General features: G+C 35.1%; 1 protein-coding gene across 2 annotated transcripts; it reads left to right on the top strand.

The window, feature by feature from the left end:
- The first annotated feature begins 2,925 nt into the window (after positions 1 to 2,925).
- Positions 2,926 to 6,864, top strand: LOC106769990 (serine/arginine-rich splicing factor 4). Of its 2 annotated transcripts, none has more exons than XM_014655814.2 (3): positions 2,926 to 3,119; positions 3,272 to 5,267; positions 6,479 to 6,864. In XM_014655814.2, the coding sequence occupies exon 2, from the start codon at positions 3,272 to 3,274 to the stop codon at positions 5,135 to 5,137; it is 1,866 nt and encodes a 621-aa protein (XP_014511300.1). In that variant the 5' UTR covers positions 2,926 to 3,119; the 3' UTR covers positions 5,138 to 5,267; positions 6,479 to 6,864. The 2 variants fall into 2 exon arrangements, with proteins under 2 accessions (XP_014511300.1, XP_014511301.1); XM_014655815.2 differs by having other exon boundaries at positions 3,266 to 5,267.
- The last annotated feature ends 6,100 nt before the right edge of the window (positions 6,865 to 12,964 follow it).

Raw genomic sequence — 12,964 nt, 5'->3', positions numbered from 1 at the left:
TATGTTTCATCAAATGTATCCAAGTATATCTAGTATAATCGTCAACAATGGTTAAAAAATATCTGTGAGAATGCAAGGAGGGATTAGAGCATGGTCCCCAAATATCGACATGTANAAGATCAAAAGCATGAGAGGTATGAGTAATACTAGGAGAAAAAGGAAGACGTCTTTGTTTAGCAATATGGCAAGCATTGCAGTTTTCAGTTCTAAATTCAATGTAACTATACTTTTGTCTCAAAATTTCTAGTCTTTGATCAGACAAATGACCTAACCGATTGTGCCAAATGTTTTTACAATCAGATTTAGCAGGAGTGTGCTTATCTACAGAGTAAGTAAAACGTTGGGTAATGTTGGTGGATCCACGAAAGATGTACAACCCTCCATTGATCTCAACTGAACCAATCTTGTTGTTTGTTGTCAAATCCTGAATAAAACATGTTCCATTAGTGAAATTGATACATATATTATTATGTGCAACCAATTTAGAGACAGAGATGAGGTTATAACAAAAATCTGGAATAAACAAAACATCTTTGAGAAAAATATGTTCACTGATTTTAACAATGCCTTTATGTGTGGCGGTGGCTTGCATGCCATTAGGTAGATTAATGGTCACAAGGGTAATTTTTTCATAAGAGCTTAAGTGAGTGAGAGAAGAGGAAACATGATCTGTTGCGCCAGAATCTAGTATCCAAGATATAATATCTTTGCCTTCATGAGAAGTAAGGGTAAAAACGGATTTACCTGTATCAGTTGAATAAGATATTACAGAACTGATCTGATTGGTTGATGAGGCTCCTGTGTCGGTAGAGGGCTTGATAAGGGCCACGAGAGCTTGATACTGCTGTTGTGTCAAGCGAACCTCTCGATCGTTGGCATCTGTAGCACCATCGTTCTTGGTATCTTGATTTGCAGTCATGAAACTTTTTCCATTGTGGAGTTTATGACCCGGAGGAAACCCATGTTTCCTGTAGCAGACTTCAATGGTATGTCCAGTTTTGCCACAATGGGAACAAATCTTCTTACCAGTAGTATTTTTGTTAGCAGGAAATCCATGTTTCTTGAAGCAAACTGTTTCATTATGACCATTCTTTCCACAATAGGAATAAGTGACAATACCCACAGCAACAACATGTCTAATTTCCAACCCATTAAGAAAATTATTGCTCATAACCTGCCTTTCTTGCTGTACAACATAGGAAAAGATTTTCGAGATGGGAGGCATAGGATCCATTAATAAAACGTGAGACTGAATGTTACCGTATTGTTCATTCAGTCCACGAAGAAATTGTAGAATCCGATCCTCTTGCTTTCTTTGAGCAATTGTTGAAGTGACTTTGCAAGAGCACTTGATTTCACAGGAGCAGGTTGGCTCAGGACGGAAATTGTCGAGCTCATCCCATATTATGCGCAGCTTGGTAAAATACTCTGTCACAGTTCTTTCCCCTTGTTTTAGAGCGGCGACTTCATTTTGCAACTCAGAAATGCGTAGAAGATCTTCTTGAAAGATTCTTGATTTTAAGTCATCCCATATGGCCTGGGCGCTGTCCATCCAGAGGATGTTGCGGCGTATGTCCGGAGATACAGAGTGTACGAGCCACGAAACCACCATGTTGTTGCATCTTGTCCATGCGTGATAAGAATCGGCTTCCTTTTGCGGTGGAGTAGCAGTACCATCAATAAACTGAACCTTATTCTTGGCACTCAAGGCTGTGTACATTGATTTGCTCCAAGCATGATAATTGTGGGATTCTAGAAGAGGGGAAACAAGAGAAATTGCGGGGCTTTCGCTTGGATGGAGGTACAAGAGATTGGAAGATTGAGTGTGTTCTTCCGTCATCGTGGAATATCCTGTAAAAGAAAAGGCAAAAAGAAGAAAAAAGAAACAAAGAAGAGAAAGAAGAGAGAAAGAAAGAAAAACGAAAAAGGGAAAAGAAAAAAATTAGGGTTAGAGGCGCAACAGAGCTCTTCAAAAGAAGAGCTCTGATACCATCATGGAAGAGCTGCGAAGGATGCACCCGTGTGTGAGATTGTGTGTGCCATGATGAACAACCAAGAAGAAGAAAGAAGACTCACAGTGTGCAGAGTCGGCAAGCGGCAAAAGTGGAACCTGGAAGAAAGAGATAAGCACGACAGAGAGAAAGATTTCTGCAACTCAATTGTATTACGAGATGTAAAATTGTATACATTGTCTTGAAAGTAAAAGAGTACAATACCCTATATATAGGGTGACAGAGGAGTAAGTAAAAAAACAATAAAAACATAAAATACAGAGGATTCTAACACATAGTCTTAAAAATATTTTATTTATTATTTACTTGTTTTTAGTTTTATATGATAATATAATTAAAATTCTTATTTTAAAACAATAGCATGGCGCAATACACTGATCGGTACTCAACATTTATTATTTTTAGTGTTATTTAAAATAAAAAATTTCAGAGAGAAATAACATATAAAATCAATATAAATTATTACAGAAATCTTAAATTTAAAAAGGAAAAGGGTTAAATATGTTTTTAGTCCCTATATTTTGGGGCGATTTTGGTTTTAGTCCCTCTTTCAAACTATGGTACAATTTAGTTCTTCAATTTTAGAAAACTCTGGTTTTAGTCATTTTTACCAATTTTTTTTAACTTTATTTGTTGTTTCAAACGCGTTTCTCACTTGACATTGAAGCAAAAATGTGTTAAACAATCCAAATGACATTGAAGCAAAAATGTGACTAAAACAAGAGTTTTTTTAAAGTTGAAGGACTAATTTGTAGCATAGTTTGAGAGAGAGACTAAAACCAAAATCGCCTCAAAGTATTGGGAGGAAAAACATATTTAATCCAAAAGAAAACAATAAATTATTTTCTTAAAACTCTATCATAGTTCGTTGTTCATTAATAATAAAATCATGAAAAACAAAAGGGTTGTTTTCATACGCTTGTGTTCTGAGTTTCTAGGTTATGACAACATTCTCACTATTCAAAATCACTATCATTCTCAACACCTTTTAGATCCCACGCAGTGAGTTTCAAAGAAGAACGAAACATAGACCCAACGACACTCTGGTGCTTCTAGAAGGTTCCCTTTGTCACTGTTCTGTCACACCCTCTCAGGCTTTTCGTCGTGGTACTGAACCTTGAATCATCTCTGTGTCTTTTGATTAGGGTTTGTTTTTACTCGTTTGTGGTGCGTTGTACGTGTTTGATGAAATTCCTGTTCCATTTCAAGATCATGCTATTTACTGTGTTAATGTGGTGTTTTAATTTGTAAAGTTGCAGATGTCACTTTATATTGGTAATCTGTCAGAGAATTCTCGAAGAGATGAACTTGAACGTGTATTCCGTCAATTTGGACAATGTAATGTTCAGTTGAAAAGAGATGGATATGGCTTTGTAGTATTTGATTTCCCTCCTAATGCGGAAAAGGCTCTGAGAGCACTGAAAGGTAGAAGTATATGTGGAGAGTTGTTGACAGTAACGTGGTCCAACAAACAGCCTAGCACACATTTTTCTAGAATTTCTAGGGGTGGCAGAAGAAATGCGAATGAGTTTAGAAGGAAAACGGGTTTCAGGGGATGGTCGAATCAAAAGATGGGAAGGGCAAATTCTGTGGTTACACCTGATGAGGAGAGGGGATATCGTCATGATGATTTTAAAGATTATGTTGAGGAGGAAAAGGATTATGAGGGAGACTTTCCTGATGAAGGGGGTGGAGTTATTCCCAAAACGGAGGAAAATGATAGATGGGGTGAGCCAGTTCACGACCTGGTTGACAACGGGAATGGAAATGCGATAGAGTTTGATCGTTATGAGCCTTATCAGGGCCATGATAGGAAGTATGAGAATGAAGATTATCATGTTGGTTACTCTGGTGGTTCTCCTGAAGTCAATTCCCCAGAGAATGTGACCAGAGCACATATTGTTGAGGGTACCTCAAATCGTCCAAATGGCTCAAAATTCCATCAGACTTGTTTTAGATGTGGTGATCCAGGTCATAAAATGCGAAATTGTCCGAAAGAACATTCTTCACAGTGGAGATACAATAGGTTGGGTGTTCGGCAAAATAGTAGAATAGACAAGAGCCATGGAGATGTGAATAAATTTGGATATGCTTTCCGGATGAGGCTGCAGTCTACTGGGGATGCTTTGCCAATGAGACACCAGAGAGGTGGGAGGAGGTTATCTGTAAGCCGAGAAACATATAGGCATCAAAGAAAGGAATACGGGGAAAAAAAGAGAAGCAGAAATGAAATGGAGTTGCCTAAAAGGTCTAAAGCAAAGATACGCAAGAGGTCAGTCTCGTCCTCTTTTTCATCTGATTACTCTGCATCTCGCTCTCTTTCAAATTCTCAATCTTCCAAGTCATTGCAAAAGTCTAGTTCTCGTTCTAGATCAAGACCAGTGTCTTCCAGATCACATTCTTCATCATCAAAATTAAGGTCTTTATCCGTATCACTCAGTTCGCCTTCATCATCTCCAATTAAAACACGGTCAAATTCAAAAAGCTCACCCATTAATGGTACAGCCGTTGAAACTGTGGATCACTTACCTGCACAGGGGCAGAAAATTGGTGGCAATAAAATGGAATTGGAGAATTCAAAATCCAAGGACACAGGTGTTGATGTAAATGGAAAAGCTGCTGCAGTTTATGAAACAGTCGTGAATGATGTGGAAAAGAACCAATTTGTACAGGAGGATAATCATGAAAATCATGTCTTAAAACCATCTGACAGAGTTACAGATCTAAATGAACCACCTGTTGAGAATTTATCTCCATTTATAGTAAAAGGGACAGAGGGTCTTAGTCATACCGGAAAACATGTATTTAATCCTGCTCCTGAAACTAATGTCAATCTCCATTCTGATATTTCAACCATTGTATCTATGGAGGAGATGCACATGGTTCTTAATAATTATGGCCTGGAACTCCCAAAAGACTATGAAAACAATTTAACAGTTGATGCCTTCTTTGGTTGTGCTCGGTTATGGCCTTGGCATCTTGTTTATTACCGTAAGTTGAAGAAAGGCCCAATCTCAACTGAGAACTATGCCAGACGGGTTGCTCAGAATCAGGAATTCGGCATTATAGATAAGTATATAAGAAGCAGTAGCGGATGGGGAGAGTTTGGTTTTCAGAACTCGTAATTGTTCTTTATTGTTCATACTGCTAAGATGATGATGCCCTTTAGATTCATTCTCAGGGAGCTACATGTTTTATATTGCCTTCTAGAAGGCTCGCAATGGAATTTAGACGTGTTAACTAACTGCTAAGAAGGTAATATGCAAACCATACTATAACTCATTTTATTACTTTGCCTGCCTTAATGCTTATGTCTTGTATTTTGTTTGTGACACTCTTCAAATTATTTTCCACAATTGTTATCAATGCTTGATAGCTGTTGGTTATCTCTCCACAACTACAATGTTTTTTACACACCCAATGTTCCACTAGAGTGACATAGTGCATAACAGGATAATCGTTATTATGCATATGACATTTCCGAAATTAAAATTGAAGAAAGATCTCTTAAGTCTGAACGTAACACAAACAAAAAAAGAGAAAAACGTAACAAATGCTGTAAAAAAGGGATATACCTCTCTCACTTTTTGATAGTGGATAGATAGAACCTAAATAAGAAGGAAGGTGATCGTGAAATTAGATTGACACTTTGTTGAAAAGCTGGAACACTGATGTTTGTGACAACAAGAGATGGTTTAATGTAGATAGTAAACAAATAATATTGAGTATATTATTGATTCAAAAAGGATGATATTTGGTTAGTCGAATTGATATAAGTGTGACGACATATTTTAATTTGGGCACAGGCAAATAAAAAAATGTAAAGAAAAAACATATAATGTAAATGTGTCATTGACGAATATACCGAATAAGCTTTTAGAAAGTAATGGTTACCATCGGCTGAGGGTGAGAAGGTCTAGAATTAGAGGTTGAAAAGAGGATCGCTGTCATTATGCACTTACTGGGAAGAGGTCTATTGTGTTGTGAGAAGATGGCTGCTGTGCATGAAGTTCGCAAAGGATAAATACAATAAATTAATTAATCCAACCTTAGTTTATATTGGTTTTGTTGGTGGGTTATTTGGAACTGTATAAAATTATTGTTGAATATGATAGTTATATTTTTTCTAATAGCAAAATGAAAGTTAACGTGTTATTCTTACGTGGCCTGTATCAAATGGGTAACTTCTTTTATTGTCACTCTTGATCAGGAAAGTCTATTTGACTGAGATTTAGTTTTCCTGAAATTTCCCAACTTTCATATACGATGATACTTGTCAGATAATTGTCATCTTTAATTACTTAATAAGTCATATTTGTCAGTTGCTACATTTCGGATTTTCCATCCTATGAAAAAAGTTACATTGTTTATAGAACTGTGCTTGCATATTGACCCCCTTATAAATTTTTTCAATTGCATGGATGAGTTATATTAACTGTTGTTTTTTTTTTTTTTCATTCTTCTAGGGTTGCTTGCACAAGGGAGCGGCGGGATTAGGGTGGACTTTTTCTCTTCATTCTGCAGTATGTACAGATAGCAAATTGTGGAGAGACATCGAGTTTTTGAAGAAAGTAGTTGTTCAACTCTTGTTTGTTAATCTTTTTGAAACATTTTGAATATTTTGGCAGCTAGAATCTAAAACTCACTTTTAAGAAAGTGATTGATGATACATTTGTATCATTTCCTATGATGGTTTATAGGTTACATGTATTAAAATATGGATTCATGCTTGCGATAGGGAGAAATGATTAGATGGTTCTACACTGCAGCTAATGCTAATGTTATAACACAATTAATTTTTGTTAATTTATTCTGTTAATTGTAATTTGAATGTGATATTCAACACTAAGTATATGTTAGTTTTTATACCTTTGAAAAAAAATCGAAGTCACTGATTTCCTGAGATCAAACAAATGCCTATTCTAAGATTGGCATACTCTTAAATTGGTTTGGTGTTTTTTTTTTTCAGGGGTGCGCTTTTATTCATGAGGCTACAATTTGCGTGCATTCACATTTTCTTTCACAAAATGGGATTATTTCTCATTATATCAGTGTAAAAGATGAAAAGATGGTAAAATAAAAAGAAGTCATAGAAAATTTACAGCAGACATGTCTAATGGTGTGTTTCTATAGCTACTGAAATCAACTTAGGTTCTCAAAACCACGGTTAAGAATTTAAAAAGTAGGATTAAATTTGTGTATGCTTTTGACTTGGAATTAGAATTAATGGAGGAAAAATTGACTCTGATAAAAAACAGAGGATAACAGTGAAGATTTAGAAATAGGAGAATTATAAAATATTTTATTTATTATTAAAATATCAAATTATAAATAGAATTTCATTAAAACGAATTTTACTTTATAAAAATTTATATTTTTCTATCATTTTTTTTAAATCTCTTTAGATACCTGACATTGAAAGCAGCATTTATATTTCATTACATTTATGAATAAAGTAAGTTTTTTTTTGTTATTTTTCTTAAGTTAACTTTTGATCATATTATATGTGACTTGTAACAGGTTTGTATGTAATTATAGATAGCTCAATTTGATTATTTACTCTTTTATTGTTAAAAGAGTATGTTCAGATTATTAATTCAAATTTTCTTTGTGTAGTTAGAACTATTTGAGAAGTTTGTTTGTGTGTGGAATCCTATGAGAGATAATTCTTCTTTTGAGATAAAGGAAACTTGTTTATTTATAATGATTGGTTTGTAAATTGATTGTTTGATTATAACGATGAAATTAAAAACTGTTGATATATTGATTTGAATCGGTGATTTGATTGAATTGAAAATTTTATTTGTTGAACTAATACTATCTAATTTGCTCAAAGGTTTATTTTGAAATAAAGCGTGATATTTTGAATTAAAACACGATTCACGAGATTTGACGTTGGTATGAATCTAGGTGGTACCATAGAATCGTCAAGTGCTGGGTTTAAATTTGAAGTTAGAGAACTTTAATGGTTAGGATGTTGGGTATCACCTTGAGACCGTTAGACACTCACTTGACAATAAGTTTTAGTGGTCTAGAGTGTTGAGCGTCACTCTAAAATTATTGGATGCTCACATGACAGTTAGTGTTGGGTATAGAAGAAAAAAGAAGCAACAAGGAACAGAAGAAAGAAGACGGTGGAGAATTTCTTAATTCTGGAAAAAGATATTTTATTCAATATATTCTAGATACATTTATAATGATAAAATTGAAAGCATTCACATAGCACTTTTCAGAAACGGTGGATAAGGACGAGACTTGCTCTTAAAGTGTAGCAACCACTTATTTACTCAGTCCTATCTAATAAATTAAAATAAATTGAAATAAATTAAGGCAATTACAAAAAACATAATTTTAACACTCCTCCTTGCTTTTTGAATTGCAAATTCCAATATTCTCTCTTAAGAATTCAAATTTGTTGATTGGAAGTGACTTTGTAAACATGTCAGCCAATTGATCTTCAAATTTGCAGTAAACTAAGTTTACTTCTCCATTTTGCTGCATCTCCCTCAAAAAATAGAACTTGATGTTGAAATGTTTAGTTTTTCCATGACACACTAGATTATTTGCAATTGCAATTGCTGCCTGATTGTCAATATAAACTTCAGTTTTATTCTTCTGTTGAATATGTAAATCACATAAAGTCTTCTTCAGCCATAAAACTTGATTTACAGTTGTTGTTGCTACTATGAGTTCAGCCTCTGCAGTGGATTGTGCTACAATCTCTTGCTTCTTTGTACACCATGAGAAAAAACCTGAGCCTAGGCCAAAACAATATCCTGAAGTACTTTTCATGTCATCATTGGATCCAGCCCAATCACCATCAGAAAATCCATACAACATGAATTCTTTACACTTCTCAAATTTAACACCATAATCAACCGTGTCTTTTATATACCTCAGTATTCTTTTTGCTGCTCTTAAATGCATTTCACTAGCACAACGCATAAACCGAAATAAGAGACTTACAACCAATAGAATGTCTGGCCTTGTTGCAGTGAGATACATTAGACATCCAATCAAGCTCCTAAAGTATCTTTCATCAACTTTATCAGTTCCATCTTCCTTTTTGAACTTTTCCCTTTGATTCATCGGTNTGCTAATTGCTTTGCACTCCTCCATTTCAATATTTCCTTTGCATATTTTCTTTGGCAAATAAAGACTTCATCCTCACTTTGTTTGATCTCAAGTCCAAGAAAATAGGACATGAGACCAAGATCCGTCATTTCAAAGGCTTGCATCATTTCTTGCTTGAACTCCTCAACTAACTTTGTGTCATCTTCTGTCACCAAAAGATCATCAACATAGAGGGAAACTATGAGAAGGTTATTTCCCTTATGTTTCACATAAAGAGTTGACTCAGATAATCTTTTTTTGCAGCCTATGTTCAATAGGTGATCATTTATCCTACTGTACCAGGGCCTTGGTGCTTGTTTTAGGCTGTATAAGGCCTTTTTAAGTAGATAAACTTTATCTTTTTCACCATGCTTCACAAATCCCTCCGGTTGCTCCACATATATTTCTTCTTGTACAACTCCATTTAAGAAAGCTGATTTGACATCTAATTGGAATATTTTCCAGCCCTTTTGCGCAGCTACAGGTAGCATCAATCTGATTGTATCTAATCTAGACACAGGAGCAAAAGTGTCAGAATAATCAACACCAAAAATTTGCGCATACCCTTTAACGACGAGTCTAGCCTTGTATTTGTTGATTGTGCAATTTGCATTAAGCTTTGTTCTGAAAAACCATTTGACCCTAATGACTTTTCTGTTTTTAGGCCTGTCAACTAGTTCCCAGGTTTTGTTTTTCTGTATCATAGACATCTCCTCCTCCATTGCATTTTTCCATTTTGGGAGTTTTAGTGCTTCCTGACAACTAGCAGGTTCACAAATGGCTACATTACATCTTTGATAGATATCAGTCAATAGCCTTGTGCCCCTAATTGGAGGTTCATCTTCCAAATCATTCTACAACAACTTTGTGGTTTGCTCTCCAGGATGATTATCTTGTATATTGTGAAAGGATTCAGTTGTGCTTTGTGAATTCTTCTATTCCCATTGCTGACCTTCATTGAAATGCACATCTCTAGTGATGGTCATCTTTCTGGTTTGAGGATGATAAACTTTGTAGGCTTTTGAAACTGTATTGTATCCCACAAAGATGCCCGAAATTGCCTTCTTGTCAAGTTTATCACGCTTAACCTGAGGAACATGTGCAAAACAAACACAACCAAAAACTTTAAGAAAGGTTAGAGAAGGCTTATATTCATACCAAGCCTCAAATGGAGTTTTGTCTTTCAAGGCTTTAGTTGGAAACCAGTTTTGCAAGTAAACTGCTATATTAGCCGCTTCTGCCCAAAATGTTTTAGGTAGCTCCTTCTCATGTAACATGCATCTAGCCATCTCCATTATCGATCTGTTTCTCCTTTCACTAACCCCATTTTATTGAGGAGTGTAAGGAGTTATTAATTGATGCTCAATCCCCACTTCACAGAATTGATTGAATTTAGTTGATGTATATTCCTTCCCATTATCTGACCTTAGAAATTGAATCTTGTAGCCACTTTGACTTTCTACCATTTTCTTGAATTTCATAAATACTCCAGCCATTTCATGCTTGAATTTTAAGAAAAAAATCCATCACATTCTTGTAAAATCATCTATGAACAGAACAAAATAAAGACTACCTTGTAGTGATGGTGTTCTTTGGGGTCTTGCTACATTAGTGTGAATTAGTTGCAACTTTTGAGAGGCTCTCCAAGCTGATTTGGGAAATGACTTCCTCTTTTGTTTACCAAATTGACAAACATTACAATTTGGAAAATTATCAGAAAATATTGGTACACCTGTTGACATGTCATTCTTCTTTATTTTTAACATTCTTTCAAGGTGACAATGACAAAGTCTCTTATGCCAGAGTTCTGTAGGACTGAACTGAGTGTAATAGGCTGCCTGCTCCTCCTCTGTTGGATCAAATGAGAAGCTTTTACCTCTCATTTTAATTNTTAGAATTTCNCGGNCANCAATGTCATAAATAAGGCAATGTTGATGTTCAAAGGACACTTTAAATCCCTTTTCCATCAACTAACCTACACTTAGCAAATTTTGATTAATGTCAGGTACATAAAGAACATTTGAGATGTTATTGTACCTGTGCTCGTTGAAATTACTATGGTTCCTTTTCCTTTTGCAGAAATATAGCTACCATTTCCTATTCTGACCTTTGAGACTTTAGTGGGCTTCAAGTCCTTGAATAGAGTTTTGTCATATGTCATATGGTTGGTACACCCACTGTCAACCAGCCAGCATTCTGAGTTGCCCGTTGCTGAAAAACATGCTGCAGTAAAAATGTGATATTCTTCGTCTTGCTCAACAACTTGGGCATTGTCTTCATGCTATTGAAGTTTGCTTATACAAATGACAGTTTCATGGCCAAGCTGATTGCATTTACTGTACTTCGCGTCTGGTCTTTTCCAACATCTAAATGGTGGATGTCCCATTTTTTCGTAATGCTTACAAGGTGGATAATTTTTCTTTTTATCCTTGCCGTTGTTTGTGATGTTTTCACTGCTTGTTGGCTGAAATTTCTTGAAGTTTTTCTTCTTACTGCTTCCAGCAACTTGATGCTTTACTGGTAAAGCATCTTCAACCACATGTTCTTGCCTCATAAGCCTCCGTTGCTTGGGCCTGCAAAGCATGTAACACTTCCGCCAAAGTAATGCTGGACAGATTCTCTGTGTTCTCCAATGAGGCAATAGACGCTTCGTACCTTTCTGGCACTGTCACAAGGATTTTCTTAACAATTCTGGAGTCCGCAAAGTCGCTGCCCAACAACTTTATTTTGTTGGCAATGCCCAATAACGTGTTTGAGTACTCCTTGATTGTCTCTGACTCTTTCATCCTTTGCATCTCAAATTCCCTCCTTAGGTTCAACACTTGCATGCTTTTTATTCTGTCATCTCCTTCATATTCTTCCTTCAAAAAATCTCAATTTTTTTTGGTGATTTAAGAGTCATAATTCTGGTGAAGATCAATTTTGTAACACCAGAAAACAAGGATGACTTTGCCTTTGTCTTCTTTGTTTTTTGTTCCTTATTATTTTTTATTTGAGTCAAGGTAAGATTCTCTAGCAGCGGTTGAACAGTATAATCCTCTTCTACAACTTCCCATAAATCTAGTCCCTCTAGATAGGACTGCATTTTTACAACCCACGTATCATAGTCTTCTCCATTAAAGATGGGAAGTACTAATGGAAAGGAAGTTGATTCTCCTTCCATTCTATAGGTCCTTTAAAAAAAAAAATGCTCTTGATACCAATTTGTTTGTTAATAGAAGAAAAAAGAAGTAACAAGGAACATAAGAAAGAAGATGATGAAGAATTTCTTAATTCTGGAAAAAGATATTTTATTCAATATATCCTAGATACATTTATAATGATAAAATTGAAAGTTGGGTATCACGAGCCTTGCATTTGGGTGTTATCTAGAATTAAAGTCTAAGAGCTTTAGGGATTCAGGGTGTTGGACAGTGGTGAGTTTCCGTTGGACGCTAAACTTTGTTTAAGGATAATTTTATGTTTAAGATTGTTTTACTTCAAGTATATGTGTTGATTTCTTGATGATGATTAATGCCATAATATGAAATGGTGGTTGATTGTAAGGATGATGATAATGTAGTTATTTCTAAGGGAAAATGTTTCAATGTTTCATTAATGATCTTGAGTTATGGTGCATTGGATAGTGATTCTGTAAAAAGATTATTTTAACTCTGTCAGTATCTTACAAACATAAAGGTTTCTATAATAGAATTGGTGTGAACGGAACACTATTTTGACAAACAACACTGAATTAACCATATTATCTATAATATATTTTTGAAAAATGTTTAAGGGTTTTCAAAATCTTTATATAGATTAATTTTTTTTCGGAAATGCTAAATATATAAAATATATTA

Source organism: Vigna radiata, chromosome 8 (genome assembly GCF_000741045.1).
Source record: "Vigna radiata var. radiata cultivar VC1973A chromosome 8, Vradiata_ver6, whole genome shotgun sequence".
NCBI lineage: Eukaryota > Viridiplantae > Streptophyta > Magnoliopsida > Fabales > Fabaceae > Vigna > Vigna radiata.
This window is presented reverse-complemented; position numbering and strand designations above follow the sequence as displayed.

What these genes read in the sequence shown, in the direction of transcription:
- LOC106769990 (XM_014655814.2), top strand. Translation starts at nt 3,272, where the DNA reads ATGTCACTTTATATTGGTAATCTGTCAGAGAATTCTCGAAGAGATGAA.